This window comes from Thermobia domestica, chromosome 6 (assembly GCF_964235325.1).
Source record: "Thermobia domestica chromosome 6, izTheDome1.hap1.1, whole genome shotgun sequence".
NCBI classification, from domain to species: domain Eukaryota; kingdom Metazoa; phylum Arthropoda; class Insecta; order Zygentoma; family Lepismatidae; genus Thermobia; species Thermobia domestica.
The window spans coordinates 45,084,998-45,108,885 of NC_137459.1; the positions used below are offsets into that span (position 1 = coordinate 45,084,998).

Below are 23,888 nucleotides of genomic sequence, written 5' to 3' on the forward strand. Positions count from 1 at the left end.
TATCTTAATAAAATAAAATGTCATACTTGATTGATGCTAGTCTGTATACCTACTTTTGGGGCACTCTGTACTTAAGACTATTTCGAGAGGGAGTGACACGAAGATTTCACACATTATGGAACATGGTGGAGTTATGCTGTTGGCTATGGAGGAAATAATAATAATAATAATAATAATAATAATAATAATAATAATAATAATAATAATAATAATAATAATAATAATAATAATAATAATAATAATAATAATAATAATAACATCGCGATTGAAATATACAGACCACATAAGACAAGATGCAGGGAAGAAAATCTAGAAGAAAATAAAACGTCTGGCTCAGGATAGGCAAGAATGACAAGCTGTGTGGAACCTATCGGGCATTGTTTTTAATTTAAATTCCCACAATTATGCTCTTTCAGCTAAAGAAGAAAGATGATTAATGAAAGTGAATGATTATAAAATGATTATTTGTGCTCTCCCATCTCGAATCGAAGCCGGGACCAAGTGTACCAAAGGGAAGGACAATACCTATCAGGAGGTTGCTGATCTTAGAAGAAGATGAATATGATTTGGTAGGAACACATGGAACCGAAACAATGCTCTGTATTCATAAAGATAGGTTAGGATTTAGATTTGTGGGCTTTCGGCATCTAAGGTCATTTAGGCCTTCACGTTTTGAGGGATGACGTCCCTCGGCGAGCACACAATCCGGGGAAAGGGAAGGAAGGAAGCGATCTGGGACCTATAAGTTAGGTACCACCCCGGAATGAGGACAACCCAGGTAAACCTCATTCAGGGTGGCTGGCCTGAAAAAGCGTTTTACACTTTTTCGACCGAGTGCCCCCACCGGGAGTCGAAACCGGGACCGCTCGCACCGAAGGTGAGAGCGTTAGCGACTACGCTACACGGGGCCACGGTATTCATAAAGAATCCTAATAATGTTCCATATATGGTGGGCATGTGTTAGTTCTTCATTTGATTTGTTTTATTCTTTTAAAAAAGTCACAAGGATAGTATATACCATAAGATAACAATGAAATTCATCCGGTCTTAACCAAGGTTTAGATATTGATAGAACTTTACGAGGTTAATGCATATTTGAAAGATTGTGGTAGACCTTTGGTTGCTGAATTATTAGCCACCAAATTCGGCGGTGGATTTAGTAAAATTATATTTTATATGGTATACTACTGATTATACTAATCTGATATTCACCTGACTTGTCAAGTTCTATCCATATGAAATACTACGGTAGACAGATCATTTGTTCTCGATTTATTGGCTATCAAATTTGGATTTGAACTTCATAAGATTGAAAAATTTCAATCAATCGTGATCTATAAAACCTACTCGATCTTGACCAATCTTGGCATGGCGCTAGGTTTTGAAGAACTTTGTACACATTCGATCATATCAAGAAATTTCACTAAAATGTGATTGCTAGAACTCATTCGATCTTGACTAAAATTAGGACTTTTATTGAACTTCACAAGCTCACAAGTAAACCTTACGTTTGGGTGAATCGAGTTGCTGACTGAGACACATATGAGAAAGTAGTAGTAAATGTGGTCAGTATTTCAGTGAAGTTGTAGGTGCGAAGCTCCAGGGGTTTAGGAGATACAGCTACCAGAACATCACATGGAAGTACAGAATAGTCTTCATACAGTTGGAGGTAAAAGCTCTGTAGGACCTCTTGTAACGACAAAAGGTGAATAACAAATATATGGGTACATATTAGGACTAGGGGGAAGTCATATAGTAAGGGTATACCTGACGGCGGCCATCTTGAAATCCGCCATTTTGATTTAAGGTTAAGTTTTTAAAATAGGAATAGGGTCATGTGATACATGATTTAAGGCGCAAATTTAATCAGAAGAACAATGGTGACGTTAATTTTGATTTACGCGCAATTGGTAAAAAATTACAGGGAAATTAAATATTGTTGCAGCATATGTATTAGTCCTTTGCCGCATCTTGTAAATTTTGTGTTAATGATAATAATTAAATAAAAAGCAGGTGGATAAATATTAGGTCTATGGTAAGAGTTGCCTTGATGGCGGCCATGTTCAAATCCGCCATTTTGTATCAGACAAAAGTTTTAAACAAAACGCATAATATTGACACCTTATTAATAGCAAATTTTACCATAAATCCAACGGCATAACCATTTTTGCTTTATCATTAACAAGCATTTGTTATCGCATAAGCAAGTTGCTAATTTAAGGAAAAATGACCAAAGTGGAATTGAGTCATAATTAACTTGGGGCTTCCAGAAAAGTCCTCAATTAGTGCAATCAATATGTAGTTCAGAAAAGAGTGCATGACTTGCACAAATGCTCTGCTCACAGTGAGCACACCTGACAAAGCCAATCGAGTTACACTTGACACATTTGTCGTTAACAATTCCGTCAAAGCAGTAGTCGTAAGGAGCGATCCATTTAATTTGGTGCTGGTTAATGATAAAGCAAAAATGGTTATACCGTTGGAGTTATGGTAAAATTTGCTATTAATAAGGTGTCACTGTTATGCGTTTTGTTTTTTTGTCTGATACAAAATGGCGGATTTGAACATGGCCGCCATCAAGGCAACTCTTACCATAGACCTAATATTTATCCACCTGCTTTTTATTTAATTATTATCATTAACACAAAATTTACAAGATGCGGCAAAGGACTAATACATATGCTGCAACAATATTTAATTTCCCTGTAATTTTTTACCAATTGCGCGTAAATCAAAATTAACGTCACCATTGTTCTTCTGATTAAATTTGCGCCTTAAATCATGTATCACATGACCCTATTCCTATTTTAAAAACTTAACCTTAAATCAAAATGGCGGATTTCAAGATGGCCGCCGTCAGGTATACCCTTACTATATGACTTCCCCCTAGTCCTAATATGTACCCATATATTTGTTATTCACCTTTTGTCGTTACAAGAGGTCCTACAGAGCTTTTACCTCCAACTGTATGAAGACTATTCTGTACTTCCATGTGATGTTCTGGTAGCTGTATCTCCTAAACCCCTGGAGCTTCGCACCTACAACTTCACTGAAATACCGACCACATTTAGTACTACTTTTTCATATGTGTCTCAGTCAGCAACTCGATTCACCCAAACGTAAGGTTTACTTGTCAGAACACACGTATAATATTAGCCTATGATGTGTAAGTCTTACTTACTTATTGGCCACCAAATTTGGGGTTCGACTTAGTGAAAGTATATTTTGTATCACATCCTATCGCCTATACTAATCCGATCTTGGCTAAACCTGGTGAGGTGATAAGTCTTGACGAACTCAGTACGCATATGACATCTTGTGGCATGTATACCATCAGCTTTCGTGTTATTGGTCATCAATTTCGGTTTGAACTTGGTGAAATCAAAAAGTTTCAATAAATCGTGATGGACAAAGCTCATTTGTTTTTGACCAAATTTAGTACAGTGCTAGGTCTTGACAATCTTGATACATGTGCTAGCTTAATGTGAAAAATGCTCTGTAGACTTTCGGTTCTCGAGTTATTGGCCATTAAAATTGAGTTTGAATTCAGTGCACATCGCAATTGATGGAAATCACCTGGTTTTGAACAATTTATGTTTGGTGGTAGATATTTGCAAGCTGAGTATGTATACGTAATATTATAGTATACAGATCTTTGGTTCTTGAGTTATAGACCGTATAACTTGAGGTTTGGATTTACTTTTTCACAAAGTACAAATTTCGAATCTGATGACCAGTGAGTCCGGAAACAAGAAAGTGCATAACGTAATACTGAAGTTCATATGCTCACTCAACTCATCCAAGTTCACTATCATTTCAGATATGTTCAAGAGAGGTTGTTTGGTTCTCGAGTTATTGGTAATTAAATTTGAGGTTTAGACGTAAAGTTTTACGCGATGAATAGAACTTACCAATCTTCACCAAATTTGGTATGGTGGTAGATCCTTTTGAGCTTAAGACGTATATGAAACTTTATGATGTACCAGTCTTTGATTGAGTTATTTACCAACAAAATTAGTGTTTGAACTTATTTCAGTACAAACCTTAAATTTGACAACCAATAACTCAAGAAAATACCAGTACAGCACGATATTTGACATGTAGATTAACCTTCTTAAGATCTACCAACACATTTTGTCACATTTAGTTAAGTGGAGACCTTCTCTTCCAGAGCTATTGATTCCCAAATTTTGGGCTTGAATTTAACAAATCTGTTAAGTGAAGTAAATGTATTTGTAACCAAAATTTGCTTTTAAAAAATCAATGAAAATGTCTTTTTTCTTTTTTCGCTTTAGAGAAATTATCTAGTTCGTATAATAGTATTCACAACTTTGACCCATAATTACATTTTTTTGTGTGTGTGTGTGTGTGTGTGTGCTTCAATATCTCCAAACAGATAACTGTACTATCTAGTCACGTACGATCTAATCTCTTATCCTGTGTGTATTTTGTAAACTAACATTTTTTTTCAGTATTTAGATCGTGTGCATGAACCGTGTCCATCCTCTTCAATCGTCTGCGATCTTTGCTAGTCATTTGTTTCACATATAGATTATGTCTCTATTTAGATATGCTTTTATTTAACAATTACCGTTATTGTTAAAATATTAATGCTGGACCAAGAATAGCTCTAAATGTTTTTAAACATTTGATGTATGAAACTGTGTATGACGATTGCGAAAGGTGAAACTAACGCATTGATTGGTTGAAGTTTAAGCAACGTCAGCGCTGATGGTATTTGCTCCCGCAATGATAAGAATTAATGTCGATTGTGATCTACTTCTGCGCTAATTGTGCATTTTCTGGCCACAGATTCTCACGAATTGCCTTTAAGTTTGATGCATTTTCTGGCCCCAGAGTCTCACGAATTACCTTTAGGTCTAATGCTTTTTCTAGCCACAGATTCTCATGAATTGCCTTTAGGTTTTGATGCATTTTCTGACCACAGATTCTCACGAATTGCCTTTAGGTCTGATGTATTATGTTTGAAGCATTTTCTAGTCACAGATTCTCACGAATTGCCTTTAGATCTGATGCATTTTCAGGTCACAGATTCTCACGAATTGCCTTTAAGTTTGATGCATTTTCTGGCCCCAGAGTCTCACAAATTACCTTTAGGTCTAATGAATTTTCTGCCCACAGATTCTCACGAATTGCCTTTAGGTCTGATGCATTTTTTGCCCACAGATTCTCACGAATTGCCTTTAGGTCTGATGTATTTTCTGGTCACAGATTCTCACGAGTGGTCTTTAGGTTTGGTGCATTTTCTGATCACAGATTCTCACGAATTGCCTTTAGATCTGATGTATTTTCTGGTCACAGATTCTCACGAGTTGTCTTTAGGTTTGGTGCATTTTCAGGTCACAGATTCTCACGAATTGCCTTTAGATCTGATGCATTTTCTGGCCACATATTCTCACGAATTGCCTTTAGGTCTGATGCATTTTTTGTCCACAGATTCTCACGAATTGCCTTTAGGTCTGATGTATTTTCTGGACACAAATTCTCACGAGTTGTCTTTAGGTTTGGTGCATTTTCAGGTCACAGATTCTCACGAATCGTCTTTAGATTTGATGCATTTTCTGGACACAAATTCTCACGAATTGCCTTTAGGTCTGATACATTTTCTCCCCAGAGATTCTCACGAATTACCTTTAGGTCTAATGCATTTTCTGGCCACAGATTCTCATGAATTGCCTTTAGGTCTGATGTATTTTCTGGTCACAGATTCTCACGAGTGGTCTTTAGGTTTGGTGCATTTTCTGATCACAGATTCTCACGAATTGCCTTTAGATCTGATGTATTTTCTGGTCACAGATTCTCACGAGTTGTCTTTAGGTTTGGTGCATTTTCAGGTCACAGATTCTCACGAATTGCCTTTAGATCTGATGCATTTTCTGGCCACATATTCTCACGAATTGCCTTTAGGTCTGATGCATTTTTTGTCCACAGATTCTCACGAATTGCCTTTAGGTCTGATGTATTTTCTGGACACAAATTCTCACGAGTTGTCTTTAGGTTTGGTGCATTTTCAGGTCACAGATTCTCACGAATTGCCTTTAGATCTGATGCATTTTCTGGCCACATATTCTCACGAATTGCCTTTAGGTCTGATGCATTTTTTGTCCACAGATTCTCACGAATTGCCTTTAGGTCTGATGTATTTTCTGGACACAAATTCTCACGAGTTGTCTTTAGGTTTGGTGCATTTTCAGGTCACAGATTCTCACGAATCGTCTTTAGATTTGATGCATTTTCTGGACACAAATTCTCACGAATTGCCTTTAGGTCTGATACATTTTCTCCCCAGAGATTCTCACGAATTACCTTTAGGTCTAATGCATTTTCTGGCCACAGATTCTCATGAATTGCCTTTAGGTCTGATGTATTTTCTGGTCACAGATTCTCACGAGTGGTCTTTAGGTTTGGTGCATTTTCTGATCACAGATTCTCACGAATTGCCTTTAGATCTGATGTATTTTCTGGTCACAGATTCTCACGAGTTGTCTTTAGGTTTGGTGCATTTTCAGGTCACAGATTCTCACGAATTGCCTTTAGATCTGATGCATTTTCTGGCCACATATTCTCACGAATTGCCTTTAGGTCTGATGCATTTTTTGTCCACAGATTCTCACGAATTGCCTTTAGGTCTGATGTATTTTCTGGACACAAATTCTCACGAGTTGTCTTTAGGTTTGGTGCATTTTCAGGTCAGAGATTCTCACGAATCGTCTTTAGATTTGATGCATTTTCTGGACACAAATTCTCACGAATTGCCTTTAGGTCTGATACATTTTCTCCCCAGAGATTCTCACGAATTACCTTTAGGTCTAATGCATTTTCTGGCCACAGATTCTCATGAATTGCCTTTAGGTCTGATGCATTTTCTGATCACAGATTCTCACGAATTGCCTTTAGGTTCGATGCATTTTCTGGCTACAGATTCTCTCGAGTTTCCTTTAGGTCTGGTGAATTTTCTGGCCAAATATTCTTATGAATTGCCTTTAGGTCTAATGCATTTTCTGACCACAGATACTCAAGAGTTGCCTTTAGGTTTGATGCATTTTCTGGTCACAGATTCTCACGAATTGCCGTTAAGTTTGATGCATTTTCTGGACACAGGTTCTCAGGAATTGCCTTTAGGTCTGATGCATTTTCTGGTCACCGATTCTCATGAATTGGCTTTAGGTCTAATGCATTTCCTGGCCACAGATTCTCACGAGTTGCCTTTAGGTCTGATGCATTTTCTGGCCACAGATCCTAACAAATTGTCTTTAGGTTTGATGCATTTTCTGGTCACCGATTCTCATGAATTGGCTTTAGGTCTAATGCATTTCCTGGCCACAGATTCTCACAAGTTGCCTGTAGGTCTGATGCATTTTCTGGCCACAGATCCTAACAAATTGTCTTTAGGTTTGATGCATTTACTGGACACAGATTCTCACGAGTTCCCTTTAGGTTTGATGCATTTTCTGGCCAAAAATTCTCACGAATTGCCTTTAGGTCTGATGCATTTTTCCTGCATTGTTTGTTAGAGAAAAGTTCGGAAATTCAACGAGAATACTAGTGTATGCATACCATAACTTTATTATCTGAACAATGCATGATCAAAACATAGGTACCACACAGGGAAATACCATAATTTTAGGCTGCAAATTCCATAAGTAATTTATATTCTTAATCAAGAAGATTTGAAAACGAGATAGACGGAAGTAGGAACAATATCTTAACTACAAATATAATGCAATGACTAACCTTTTTACGCGATTTGCTAGATACTTCAGTGTCACATCTAGTTAGTATCTCCACGACATTCCCTTGTCCGGTTAATTTCCTTGGCAGCAAGATATTAATTAGCATTTCATCAAAATAATGAAAATCCGACTTTTTGTACCATCAGTTAACCAGACACTTGACAGAGTGAACGAGGGTTAATGTTTGTGTTTCGTTTTACATTAAGATTAAATCCATAATTGATAAAACACAGACACAACTTTCATGCAATAAATAACGTAACGCTGCTCATTCTAACATTGAAATTATGTATAACTTAAAAATTACCTCTAGACCCGCCGTAGCTCAGTTGTAGACCGCTCGCCTGTGGTAGTTGGAGCCCCTCGTTCGATCCCAGTTCGCGCCAAGTGGATTTTATGCTGGATAAAGAGCGTTGTGGGGTTTTCTCGAGGTTCTCCCGTTTCTTTCCACTTTCTTCATTCCACTGTTTCATTCATTTCTAATCATCACCGTCTCCTTTAGCATAGCCGGTATAACCGTCGGGCGTAAAACTTACATATTTCATTTAATTGAAATAGACTGTGGTAGAGACAGTAAAGAGGATCACGCAAAACGTACATTTATGAATGAATGTTGTCGCATTTATGATAAGGATTAAGAACACCTAAATGTTTTCGCCTAGTTGTTTATGCAATCCGTAACTCTTAAATATGTTGAGGTTTGCACATGAGTTTTGCGCATATTTATGAATGGGATATGAATTACCACCATTAAAGTCGCTGTTAACAATGAAGATGTTAACATATCTTATCCATTAACGAAATATATTGCAAAACAATATAATTATAAAATTCGCTTTTGTTCGAGGGTTATTGTGTGGAATAACGCACATATTAACATTACTACCTTTTAAGACCCGCACCGTGGTACTAATATAAATAAACTCTGCTAAAGACAGTAAAGAGGATTCCATGTATGGAATATGAAATATGGATAGCCACTTTTCTACATATATTTTATTATAGGCAACCCATATTTCACTGCTGCTGCGCAGGCTGCATAAAAGCTAGAAAAGTTACATATTTTAAACGAGATGTGGGTACTCATCGTTAGCCATGAAGATGTTAAAGAACTGATTCCTTTAAGGAACTTGAGCAGGATAATCGCCTTACGTGTCTATTGAAAGAAAAACAAAGAATTGAAAAAAAAAATGCTTTCGTTCAAGGGTTACCGCGTGAAGTTACGGACGAACGTACTAAGAGTACAGTCGCACTGGGTTAATCCTAACAAAATCTAATTAAAACAAAATACTTATTATTATGGATCTGAGTTACAATTTCAGCAATATATCATTATCTTCATCAGACACACATCTAATAGCTTCATTACACACACAGATCTAATATATTTGTAATTTGTCATATTTTATTTTTTTTTATTTAAATACAACAAACAAATAAATAAATATGCTACGTACCAGACTTCTTTACATCTTTCTCCTCTATCGCGAGCAAGTTCCAAAGTTTGATTCGCCCCATCTGAACAAGGCTTTTCTTTTTAATTTTCAACGAAATGTTTATGTTTGCTTTTTCTATATTTTTGTGTATTTTGAACGTTTCTACTTGGTTGAACTTGTACTGCACTGTTAAAACTGTATAGTATTCTTCGTCAAATATTCTTGTACCTCACGATTTTCCGCTCTAGAGTGAATATTCACAAATGTCAACAGAAAACTGGGTTTCTTCGAGATTACAGTCGTTATCTAGAAAAACTTAGTGTTGTTTCACAAAGACGGCAAAGATAAAGAAAAGATATGCATTGCAATCTCGGAGAATGATTGTTTTCCTTTCTCTGAAAAAGAGGCACTCTGTCGTCGTTTGACAGTTCAACATTGATAACGCTGAATAGTCTATTGTCACAGCTGTCTATTTCGAGACTGATAACTTCTAAAATGCTTTGTTGTTATAACGTCACTCATAACGTTATATGAATACTTTCGGTATCAACAGGTATATTTTAACATCTAATTAACTACTTTCATTTTCGTCTTCGTAAGATAATGCCAGAAAATTGTTGACGTGCTCCAAAGCTATAATACTCCTACAACACACATAGATTTCTGCACATCTACAATTTATACACAGAAAATAGAGTTTATTAGGAATTCAACTTGCATATCGTCGCTGCGCCTCGAAGAACCGCTATATGTTAAAACCACAACGTTTCAGGAAAAGCAAGAAAAACTTATTAAACTTAAAATGTTGCCAAATGTACACGGAAACACTTGAAAAATATAATAAAATTTGTTCTGTGTATATTATGCACTGGACATTGTAGCTTGGTTAAACAATATTATATTACTATTTTTGTGTTTACGTAGCACATGCCGGTTTCTCTCTTTGCGCCTTTATAAGAACATAGAGGATCAATACATGCGTGATTAGAACTTGAGGCCTTTAATTTCAATGTCATTTTTTCATTGTTGTGGCGAAACAATCGAATATTCACTTATCACATCATAAGGGACGCTGCCTGTTAGCTTTGAGGCTTATTTGCCCGGCATAACTTATTTTCGACAAAAAATGTCACATAGTGGTTCTTCGAGGCGCAGTTATAATATTCATTTATATTGCAATGTTTATAAATTGTTATCAGTGTTCTGAAGGTTCCTTCAGAGAAAAAGAGCAGTCTCTTTATTTTCCCTTTCCGCAAAAAAAAAAAAAAAAAAAAAAAAAAAAAAAAAAAAAAGGTGTATTTAAATCATAATTTAAAAGAAAAAGTAAGGTTCGTTTCACAGTGTGGAACTACGGAAGACTTCCGAACTCTGCGTATTCAACGTAAATGGAGTAATAAGATAGAACCTGTTCTTGGGACGATGAATCCATATCAAAAAGCCATTACTAAACGGTGTGACAAACATCTTGGCATGTTCCCTTTAAATGTTAGTAGCAAATGAGGGGCCAGTGATGTTGCCACGTTTATTTTGTACACATCCACGTCTATCCCCTGCCAGCTGATTGCGCTGTAGTTTGTCTGCTTAGCCAAAGCCACACCCTTTACCACTTGGCAACGCCGCGCCAGAGCTTGCGTTTTATTCGTTTAGCTGAAGTGCCGAGATGTTTGTCACAGGCTTTAGTTGTATCTTACTGCTTTTGTTTTGTAGACAGTAACATTGAAACCGGGAGTGCTAATTGCTATGTACCATTTTCGGTTGCAATAGAGTAATAAGATCATAGGTGAAACATATTCTTGCAATACTGAATAAATCCTAACTATATATAAAACTACATGAGTAGACATAAATTATTGAGCACTTCTTGTAGGGCTACAATCATTAAATTTAGCATGATTGTAGCATTCCGGAACTAACCGACAGAAAAATTGCCAAAAGTGAATATTTTTATTTTTTAGGATGTCTAAAGAGGGGATGAAAAATTTCCCCATATTATTTAAATAGGCCTTTTTTGAACATATAATCTCATGTTTTAGGTACTTAGAATTCGAATAAAAACTTTAAATTCGGTATGCTTACTGATTCATACTAGCTTTGCTATATTCAATAACTTACACTAAAATACAAATGCTGAGCAAAACAACATTAAAATAAATTATTTTTGTTTAAACAATGAATATATGTCTGTTAAAAATTTTTAAAATTTGTCATAACAATGACTATATATATGTATGCATTTTCATTTATTTTCGATAGTGTCTGAAGAAGGACATCTTAGATATCCGAAACTGTCACATTTATTTTATTATTTTATAATAAACGTTGCTTTGCTCAGCATTTGTGTCTTAGTGTAAGTCGGTATGCTTGTACGTTTTCGTTAGCGTTACCTAAGTGAATCATCAGGAATTAAAAAAAAATCAATCGTAGAGTGTTTTTATGGGGAACTGAAAAATCTTTCCTATGTAATTTATATCGGACGTCTTCTATTACCTCCCCAAAATGTTTAGGCACTTCCGGCAGAATTAGAATGATGATATTTGGCATGATTGTAGCCTTCCAGGACTAACCGACAGGAAAATTGCCAAAGGTGAATATTTTTAATTTTTTAGGGGTCTAAAGGGGGATGAAGAAACTCCCATGCTATTTAAATGGGCGTTTTCTTGCGATACAAAATCATATCTTTTAGATAGTTGAAATAGGAAAAGAAACGATAGAATTGTGGGTTCAAGAGGTGCGAGGCTGTAGGCCGAGTAAGGGCAGTGTGTGGGAGGGAAGCCCCCGGATGGGCAGATTCAGGAAATATGAAGAGCAAGTTCACGAAATTCACTGTTGGTGCAAAGACCGATAGATAAGAAATGCGAGATCTTAGGCCAAGCAAACTCGGGGGTCTGGGGGCGGAGTCCCCAGCTATACAAAGACAAGTATTAAAATCAATCTGTTCGCTGCTATCAATTTCCGTTTTATCCACTATGCGATCAGTGTTGTAACCGGGAATCGTAATTTTCATCACTTTCATTTTGAAATGAAATTAAAACGAAATCTTTCCGTTTAACATCCTACGGTTATGCTCGTTAAGCTAATGGAGACGTATGATTAAGGCAAGCGCATGATAATGGAAGAATTGATGAAATATGGAGATTGTGGGAGGAAACGGAAGAACATCGAGAAAACCCACGCACATGATTCTGTCCACCACAAACTTAGTTGACCGGGGATCCAACCAAAGACCCCCACGAACCATAGATCAGTGCTCTAACATTGAGCCGTCTTGCTCTTCACTTCTGTTTTGAACACATAGGTAATAGTGGATACAGAACTCATTCTCGGGACGCTGCATCTGTGTAAAAAGAAAAAAAGAAAGAAAGAAAAAGAAAAGAAAAGAAAACTTTACCGATACAGCTTACAGTTTATACCCTAGAAATTAAGTCTTGAAACCGAAAGTACAAGCAAGTTTCAACCAATTTAGGATTTGATAGACTCTTGCGGGTGATGGTGGCATGTTTCCTTGATATGGTGAGTCGATTGTGAAGAACCGCTTCTCGCTATCTAGTACTGTTTTTGTTCTATGATAAACAATGTTCAATCCGTAAACAGCTGATTCCTGCCACTTGCAACTTGAATAGAATTTTAACAAAGGCAAAGAAACCTATTCTTGGGATCCTGAATTGAGTGCGAAAAACAGCTTTTCTACTATATATCATTTTGCGTTTTTGCTCTAAGGAAATCAGCATTGAAACCGGAAGTAATTGTAAATTTGAACCAGTTCCAGTTTTCTTAGTTGTAATTTACGTGACAAGTACTGTCCAAATTTCAAGCTTCTAGCTTAAGCACTTTGCCTCAGGTGTTAGACAGTCAGTCAGTCAGGACTTATTTTATTTATAAAGGTTTCTTTCAGATTTAATCATTTCCTGCTGTAAAGAGAATACATATCGACTGGCATGATTATTCATCTAACAAAATTGTAGAGAAAAAATGTCTAGGCCTATTAATTCACTGAGTAATTACATAAGGAACGAAAAATTTCACCAGAAAATAAGAGAACAATTTTTACATTCTTTTTCTTTGATTGGAAACAATGAAATTGTGTTCATGATCGGATTCTCTCAAAGAACTATATGGGCCTGAACAATTCAGATCATTTCGAATGCTAATTTAAGCATATAGTATTTTTGAAGAAATATTGGCTACCCAAATGTTTTTTTTTTCCAAAGGGACTTGGTGTTACAAAAAAGCAACAAAAAAAGCCTACCAAATAAATATGAATCTTCTTCTGTTGCTTTTATGTGTATAGTAAATGCTGCACTTAACTGGAAAGTAAAATTATTTATTAAATAGTGATAAAGAGCTCGTGAAAATTTTTATATAATAACCCATCAAATTCAAAGATACTCAATGAGCAATAATATATAATATTTTATTATCAAGTTACCTCAGTATGTAAAGAATATAAAATCAGGTAAAATCTAATAAAAAAGTTGTAAAATGGTCGTGAAAAATCCTTTCTATATTGAATTTTGTTAGTTGACTTCGATTGTATTATTAAGCTATTTTCCTTGTTAATACATAACACATAATTTTACAATACAATTATAACTGTAAACAGCAAACTGAATTTGCGTAATGCGAGAGCTATGTAGCTGTTTAAATATTGTATTCTTCTGTGTATTATTATTGTATTATCCTTGCAGTTAACTCTATTTTGTATTGATGTTCTTATCTGAATTATTGTATTGTTCTATGTATTGCTATTGCATTATCTACGTTGTACTTTACAGTATTGATAATTGTATTCTTATAATTAACTACGAGCTCTATATTTGTTAGCACATACTAGAAAAAAATCTAAAGAGTAATCATTTTTTTTACAAATCTATTTTTTAAAGAGTTTGGTTTAGAAAAAAATACAGAAGAAACTCCTTTACACATTTACTCTGTCCGCATGTGCGTCCTGGAAACAAAATATAATTAACTACTTGATGGATCATCATCAATATTGACTGAAGTGTGGAGGGTAAAAGTTGGGAGTCGAGTTTTTTGATTGAGATAATTCATCTAACGGAAGTGATAGAAATCAACCACGTTCAGTTTTTACGGTGATCACTATATAGTGAAAACGGTTATAGATAGCGAGGAGTGTTTTTAGAGAATCGATTTAGCGCTCTAAGAATACGTACCTCTTCAGTAAGTTTCCTCGAATTTCCTGTAAAAATGCTTTCTACAAAGTTAGTTGAGACGTAGCAAAGTCTTGGGTTTAAAAGACGGTATATTTACTTCATTTAATGAAAATCGTTAGGGCTATTTCAACTTATAATTCAGAACCAAACAATTGATCTAGAATTACTCTCTTTTAAAATATTGAACGTATTATGTATTGGATATACGGAACATCGAACTCTGGTCTATGAATGAACCTGAATGATAAAGATACTGCTTATATATACACACACAGCGGCGGTGCCAGGATATGATCAAGGGAGGGGCTAAAATATACTTTGCAGCTTTATCCCGTGTAAAGCAGGATTGAAGCCCATTTTACCCAGTGTATACCTGAGCGTCAAGGGGGGCTATAGCCCCTATAAGCCCCCTTGGACCCGCGCCTGATATACACACACAGCGTATCTTTAAAGTTCCACTTTTAGTATTACTACGAGGAAACTATTTTATTGTATTTCATGATCTAAGTTGCGTATGATAAACTGATCCTTACGTTTTTTTTTTTTTTTTCATCATGTCATTTCAGGTTTGTGTAATTTCCAATTTGGACATCAGAGGCGCTGATCATCAAAGCTGAAATAATGGAGTTTGTTGGTGCTGAGAAGTCATTTTTGCGTATTGACATTTGAATGATACCAGTGTTCTGCGCAAGCGCAACGTTTGTGTCGAACTAAATATTTTAAGAACGCACCCTTCAGGTAGTCTATGAAGAAATTGCATAACAATTTGTCACAACTGGCTGTTTATGTCCCACGAAGAGATCTGGATGCCCGGCTGTACCTGAAGAACGTGTCGAACACGTAAGGGAAATCTTCCAAAGGAATCCGACGAAGTCTGTACGTAGAGCGTCCCGTGAGCTAGCAATGCCTCACCAGACCGTGTGGAGGGTTCAAAATTCAAAACCTTTAGACCTGCACGCCAGAAGCTTTAATGGACATACTAGTCCTGTTAAAATTATTCGAATGCTTATTATTCGAACAATTATTCGAATCGTTTTTCTGCTGTTATTCGAACATTGGAATATTCGAATATTCGCTCTCAATATTCGAAAAATTATTCAAATAACGGACTTTAGTCAAATATTCGAATAATGAATACTCGAACATTCCATTTTTCGAATATTTGAACACTACATTTTTCGGAAATTTAAACAATTCATGATTCGAATATTTGAATAATAAATTATTCGAATTTTAACAGTATTAGTGCATGGGAGGCTATAAAAGCTTATCGATCACGTATGATACATAATATCCCTATGTTTGATTTATCACGTATGATACATAATATCCCTATATTTGATTTGTTTAGAAAAAGAAAGAAAAAATAAAAGAAACAAACACGGAATGAAAATAAGAACTCAACAAGTGTTTCTTACGTAGAAAATACAGTTATATCAGAATAAGAATGCGAAAGCTATGTTTTCTACATTTCTTTTTTAAAATAGATTCACGAGATATAAACACATTTCTCCGTGAATGAAGAATGTTACGAGGTTTCTCCAACAAAAGAGCTCCAAATGAGATTGGATAGGTAAGAAGCCAACCCAAACAAACATCAGCTGTCACCACGTTCCGAGTTCTAAAGACGTTCTTAATTCTTACCTCACTGAACTCAGAAAGCAAACCCAGTTGCAGGGAAAATACAGCCATAAATTTATATATAAAAAACTGACGTGTGTTCCAGAATGAAGAAGCTCATTACATGTGGCCATAAAGTAAAATGGACGCATTGACTTTAAGGGGAAAAAATACTATAGCACGGGAAGATCTTGGCATGTTTGGGGTGGCAAGAGATGATGATATGTTAAATCAAGATTTATGACGCTACAACATCAAACCTTACCCTAAGTCAAGAAATATAGTATCACATTATCCCATACATTTGTGGTGAACACTTTTGTCCGCAATGCTGCACCAGCTAGAACTACTCGCAACTGTATACATTTTTTTCATAAATACTCAGTCTCTCGAAATTATGTACAAATTAGTAGAACCATTATGTTCTTAAAGCAATCACAACAAGGAAATGAAATGAAATATTTGAGTTTTACGTCCCACGGTTATGCCGGTGAGGCTAAAGCAGACGGTGATGATGAGTAATGAATGAAATGGTGGAATGAAGAAAATGGGAGGAAATGGGAGAACCCAGAGGAAACCCACGCACACGGTGTTTGTCCACCAGAAAGTTCATTTGGCGGGGGCTGGAATCGAACCCGGAACCCAAGCAATCACAACAAGTGTTTGTCATAGAAATTTAAAAGTATTTTGAACATAATATTTAGAAGGAATCCTTATAAGTATTCTGCCATAATTGGTAGGTCACTTGCCGCAACTGAGAAGCTTCCATGCTTCATGGTGTTCCGCTAACCTCTTCGTCTTCACGTACGATTTCTCTGTTTCGATATCGTACATCAATTGTAATCTACTTCGCCCCCTCCCTCTCTTTCCTTCCACCATACATTCTAGCACGTCCCTCATGATATATCTTCTTAGCCAATGTCCCAACCAGTTTCTCTTCCTGTTCTTAATAATATCTAAAACTGTTCTTTTCTCCCCCACCATTTCTAACACCCTCTCATTCATTGTTTGCTCAACCCAGCTAATTCTCTCCATTCTTCTCTACACCCACATCTCGAAAGCTTCCAGTCGCTTTTCGTCATTTTTGCGTAATGTCATGTTTCCGACTCATACAGTACAATACTCCACATGAAGGATTTTATGAGTCTTTCTCAACTCTTACTTTTATTTATGGCAATAAACATGTGTCTGCATACAGAAATGAGCAGCTTCATTGAGATCTGACCTTAATCTTATCAGGTTAATCACTTAATCGAGTAGCATGAGTGAAAATCACAGATTTCAGAATTAAGTGTTTATCCTGTTAGAACAAAGTGGTGGCTATATGGAGGGACACCACTTCCAAAATTTAATTATTATTATTATTATTAAATTGAATAAATGTGACCTCTACTACAGTTTTCTAGTTTGTGTTAGTGAGAGTGTAAAACATTTATTTTATTATGAGAATTGTTTTTCCTCCTACTTCTTAGCAGATAATGAGAAAAAAAATATCGGGAAATGGATACGAAGTAACCATCTTTTTGTCCAACCAGTTGCCCTGAATTTTAGTAAATATTTTCTACTTCTAACTGGCAACGGTGTTGATAAATAATCAAGACTGTTGTACAGTTTTATGATTTTTTTTTTACAGCAAAGGAGTCATTTAAAACACAATTTATAACTTTAAATACGGAATAAGAGTTATGTTCTCTAAAAATATATTAGATAAACAATTGAAACCAGATATCAAAATTTATACTTTTTAAGTTAAATAAATTTCACGTCTTAAAAATTCTCGTTTCTGGTAGATGTTATCAGTGATCTTCCTCCATGGTCCACACTAAAATACAGTAACGTTTGGCCCTGTGAGAGTTAAGTAACTACAATTCAGATGGCATCACTTTTCTCCTATATTTACAATATATATTTTACGAAGCAATAATATAAACTTTCTTCCTATATATATATATTACGAAGCAACTCTATTCACAATAATTTGGTCAAGTAAAAAAGATGGATGTTGAAACTTTGTCCAAGCATAAACAGAATCCACAACCAGAAGATAATGCGAACACTTTTTGATGTACCTGTACATATATAACGGGTGTTTAAGATAAAACGTTCCATACATACAAAACAAAAACGGTTGAAGGAAAGAGAATGATATAAAACATGAGATAGGAAAATGTATGAGGGCGCATCAAATGGAGCGCTCTACGTGCCTCACAAGGTGTTCTATTACTGGGTCACCTACCTAAAGGTCACCCAAAAATTTTAAATAGGAAGGGTTGTAATCAAATTACAATCATTGGGAAGATAATGCAAAACAAACAACTTTTGTAGGGAAAGGTTGCTATTGTGGAGCACCATTTATGAAGGCCGTGGATAACTTTTCTGTTGACTCAAAATTGGACTGCCCAACTAAAGAACCCAAACCCTGCACAAGACAATATTTCACACTTAATAAATCTGCTCAAGGTCTAATACCATGCCAAGTTTAATCGTGATCAAATGAAATCGGCATATGTCTTGTGGTTTTCGAAAATCAAACCCAAAATTTGACTGTTCATAACTCGGAACCTTTAAAGCCTGAACACGATTTATACGCGTTTACAGCAGGTTGAGTTCTAACGTGCCAAGTTTTATTCCGAAGAGATGAAATCAGTGTATATCATCTTGTATCGGAAAATCAGACTAAAAATTTGACCTCCTGGAGAACCGACAATCTGAAGCACATCATATTTTACACTTAGATATACCACCATGCAAAGTTTGATCCCAATTGGTTAAGTTCAGTTGAAATCGTACAATTTACGATGTCCTTCATTTTTTTAGGAAAAAAGACAAATGATGGACGAAAATAAATTTGAGACTTGGAATCAAGAAATGATTTCGTTCAACTCCATTAAAGAGATATGCATGCGTGTTCTATCTAAAAGTACTAGTGGGCTTCCTTGTGGGGAAATAGCATTCTTGATTGCGGTTTGAAGAAACGTGGCCAAAATTCCTGCTGATAGTATAGGTAGTTCGAATCGCGCATTAAGCTATAGGTTAACCTGTCATAGAATCTTGATCCTGAAATGAGCGTTAAATTTCAATCAAACACAGAAACAAAACAGGAATACCAGTATTAAGGTTCCTAGCAAATTTCTACCTGTTTGTGCTTTGAATGGAATTCATTTACATAAACATATTTGAACTTCCTACCTCTTGAACCACCCAACCGATCTCGATCAAATTTTCAACACAGATGAGGTTTGGGTCTGGGATGTTTCTTACCATTTCACACTTTGACGGGGCAACTTAGGGGAGGGTATATATATATATATATATATATATATATATATATATATATATATATATATATATATATATATATAAGATTGAAAATAAAAATAACTATATTTATGAGTTTTTAACTCTTGAACCACACGAACAATATCGATCAAATTTTCAACACAAATGAGGTTTGGGACTAGATTGTTTTTTTTATCATTTCACTTTGACGATGCAACTTAGGAAAAGGGAGGAGAAAGATATATAAAAATGATCGAAAATGACCGATATTTGTGTCGAATCAATAATTTTCGGAGTCGGTGACACGAACAGTGACACTTCCGATGCCATTTAAACCCGAATTCAGTCCTTTAAGTCCAAAATGAAACATTCTCTCCGTGCGAAGAACGGGTATTCTGCTTGTAGCTTATAAATTCTAAAATTTATACTGACTCCCCGCTTATCTAGTGGCTTGTGCGTGTGTCTTTGCTGCACGTGATCCCAGTTTCAATTCCCGGTGACAGAGCACAATAAAATTAATTTTACTTCCATTAATAATCCGTATCCTTTAGCCTAAAGGGCACAACCGTGGGAAGTTAAACTAAAAATAATAATTTCATTTAAAAAAAAAACAATTGCCTGTAATTATCAAGTTCCTCTGATAAGCAATGCTAAATAGATTCGTCTTCCTCCCCCCTCCCCAAATATCCCACTATAACCTTGTTCTAAATCGACTACATGGTAACTAAAATATCCACAATGGAGATTTATTATGTTGACTGTCATTTAAACTCCAGACATACAGGCACAATTGTTAGTCAAAAAACGCTAGACGATATTATTGTCATTATTATTACCAACTACACTGAAGGTTACAATGAAATATGTAATACTGAAGACGAAATATTGAGAAGTGTATTTATGCGATGGACTTCTTCTAAGACGAAAGTGCAATTAACTAGGTTTTATGATCACCATCCTTTCAATGTAAGTCAGTAAGTTTGAAATAACACTTCTCCAGTTTTGGGTAACATGTAGTAAAATAGCAACCTTGAGATTTATAACTTGATATATATGATTCTCACTGTCAGTGACGTCATCACTCAAGGGCTAATTATAATTCTAAACGCTGCAGGTCCGTACGAAGTTTCGTTTTTTTTTTTTTTTTTAAGAAAAATTTTATACGATGATAAAACATCAATGAGGAAGTCCACAAAAGACGTAATAGATTTTTAAAGTCTTTAAGCTAAGCACTGCATTTTAGATTTATGAGATTTAAACCGGCTTCAAGGTAGGCCACCAAACAAAGTGGAGACTATGCCACAATTGGGAATGAAAAATCATCATGCAAACAGTACGATGTTTTGAGTCAAAATAGGAAAAGAAATAGTTGGCTATAAACATTTACTATTACTATACATACGTAGAAAAAAAAACGCGAAAAATCCTCAAAAGACTTTAGAATCTTATTAATGTAAAGAATAGAAGTCTATTGTTTATTTGTTTATATTGCTCACATCAGTAGCATGATTTCAGGTTCTACCAGGGAAGAGGGGGCAAAGATGGTCTACGAACAAAAGAATTTTACATTTTTTATTATTAATATTTACTAAACTAATTAACTAACTCTACGACCTATGGAACCCGAAAGTTCAATGTCGCGTTCACAAAAGCATTCCCTTGGCTTCTGTCCTTAGCCAACTAGATTCAGTTTCTACTTTGTATTCCTATTTCTGCGAGATCCATCTTAATGTTATTCTCCTATCTGCGCCTAGGTCTTCCTAATGGCCATTTTCCGATTAGATTTCCAGTTAAAACTTTGAAAGTGTTCCTACTTTCTTCCATTCTGGTTACATGAACTACCCACCTGAATCTCCTAGATTTGATGACCCAAACAATGTTTGGTAAACCGTATAAATTATGTAGTTCCTCGTTATGAAGTTTCCGAAATTCTCCATTCCCGTTCCTCTTGGGCCCGAATATTCATATTAGGATCTTGTTCTCAAATACTTTCAGTCTATATTCTTTCCTCAGAGTATATTAATATTTACTAAATTTATAAAATTTATATTAAAATGTGTGTGTTTCTCAAACTGCAGGGAGAAGGCAATTGTCTTCCTCAAATGACGCACCTGATGGTGCTGGAATCTTATTGCAAACAAGATCATTGACACCAAGAAGAATTAAAATATATCGCTTCAAATCAAAAATAATTGCTGGTACAATCTTGAATGTTAATATTGCCTTACTACGGAAATAAAATGTTCATTATGAATCTAAACAAAATAAACTCTACTGAAGACAGTAAAGAAATGTACATTCATGAATTATTCTTTTTTATATATAACAGGAAAATGAAATGAAATCTTTGAGTTTTACGTCCCACAGTTATGCCGGTTAGGCTAAAGGAGACGGTGACTATGAGAAATGAATGAAATGGTGAAATGAAGAAAGTAGGAAGAAACGGGAGTACCCCGAGAATACCCACGAGCACGGTGTTTGTCCACCACAAAGTCCACACGGCACGATCTGAGATAGAACCAGGGACCCCAAGCACCGGAGGTGAACGCTCTACCACTGAGCCACCGCGCCCCCATATATATATAATAGGAATAAAGTGTACCTAAATGTCTTCACCTTAATTTTTATGCAACCTGTAAACCAGAAATTTAATTTCATTTCCTTCCAATAAGTATGTTGTCAACTTGAAATAATAATAATAATAATAATAATAATAATAATAATAATAATAATAATAATAATAATAATAATAATAATAATAATAATAATAATAACTAGATGAACATTCGTTCTCTACACAGCGCATCATTCCCATATGCGCATGAATCTCCTTGTCATTCCTCACAACATCTGTACATATCCCTTTACATACACGAGTGAAAGACGTCTTGATAAAAATCGGCGAAGGGTATCATAAAGGGGAGATATTTTTTTCAATATCTCGCACCGTTTACAAGATTGAACCTACTTCCGGTTGAATTTTATAATTCATGTATGATTTGTATTTTTGTTCTTCTTGCATGCAGGATGTAATAAGTAAATATATTACAAACACAATATTGATTATAATGTCAGTGACATATGGCAAAATACTACAAACAATAAAGATTTATCTTGTTTTTTTATCATCATTTGGGCATGAAACAGACGTCTGAGAGATATGCAACCCCTGCATACACACATGTTGTGTTCGAATGTATAACTCATATGATATAATGCTTTATTATTTTTTTTAATTCCAACACTTCTAGCGTACCCCTAAAAATATAATAATGATATAACGGGCACGTTTTTTTAATATTCAATTACAACTGGAAAATCTACACAAAATTTGGAATCGACCAGTAAAAACGGCACGTTTCTAGCACTTGTGGTTTTCGAGATCTCGTTGTCGAAAGATTGGAGACAAACATTTAAACCTGATATTTTAATACATAGATAAACGCAGCATTGATTTTTACCTAAAAGGACATATCACCCGGTCATTCACAGACAAGAGAATACTTTAACGCTACAATTTAGGGTACTTCGCAAATTGTACGTCTTGGTAATAAGTTAACATGAATAGCTTCATTCAAACAGTCTAGGCAATATGATATTTATGTAAACACTGTAGTTCATATGTATACACTGTAATTGGGGAGTAATGCCTGTTGTGTTGATAAATAAATAAATAAATAAATAAATAAGTAAAGATAAGAGCCAAATCGTCAGCAACTTGAATATGGAATAGCTTGAAAAATATAAGGAATGAGAAAGTATCAATGCATTTATCACATGTAAGACAACAACTTGATTTATGTTTCAACAGGAGTTTTCACATGTTGAGGAACTGAGCCATTTACTTCAGATTTCTTCTTTTTCTCCTTGTTTCTTTTTCTCTTCTTTTTCATTTGAAGATTTAACTTGTTACGTTTCTGTGAGGAAGAAATATGAAACACATGTGGGTTATCCATGCCATGAAATGATTGATTATCATGGATTCATGGGGATCAGTGTCCTACTAAATTCCTCTCTCTCTTACTTTCAGACTTCCAATGGAATGCAAAGCAAAAAAAAAAAAAAAAAAAAGTCCTAGTTCTTAAACTTTGGCTTGTCTTCTTTGTGTAGTAACCTACGAGAAATGCACGTTTCACATAACACAGGGTGAGACAAAAGTTAGGGTTCCATCATGGTTGTGTGGTTACCATATGCACCTTCCGCGAGGGAAACTTCGGTTAGATTCCAGGTGCGGCCTCATGTGATTCGGATCCTTTGTTTGTCCACATGACATACACCATCGGTGCTGACGGGACGTTAAATTCAGAAACAACAAATCAACCAAAAGTCAGGATATTAAATACACTGGAATCATTTGTTGAATTGAGTTGAGTTGAGTTTGAGTTTAACGTCGCTTTCAGCAGCGAGACTATATGAGACGGGACCTACTGATTAACGTGGAATCCGAACCGCATTAGCTTCCACCGGGAACCGAATCCGGGTCTCCCACGCCAAAGGCGCGTTTGCTATTCGCTTAGCCACGAAGGGAGCTCTGGAATCATTTGTATGCTGGTGCAAATTGCTTAAACGTTTGAATCATATGACAATCAGAACTAGTAAAGTGTAGCAGATCAATATAAACGAAATTA

General features: G+C 35.5%; 1 protein-coding gene across 2 annotated transcripts in view; it reads right to left on the reverse strand.

The window, feature by feature from the left end:
- The window catches only part of Pka-C1 (Protein kinase, cAMP-dependent, catalytic subunit 1), a 561,997-nt gene that overhangs the window by 335,797 nt on the left and 202,312 nt on the right, over positions 1-23,888 (reverse strand). Inside the window, exon 1 of one of the 2 annotated variants that reach the window (XM_081761577.1) lies at positions 9,212-9,348. The exons of the other annotated variant lie outside the window; for it this stretch is intronic. Within the exon in view, the coding sequence (XP_081617703.1) occupies positions 9,212-9,272 (61 nt within the window). The 5' untranslated portion in view covers positions 9,273-9,348. Of the gene's footprint in view, positions 1-9,211; positions 9,349-23,888 lie in introns of those variants that run through there. 2 annotated transcript variants of the gene reach the window in all.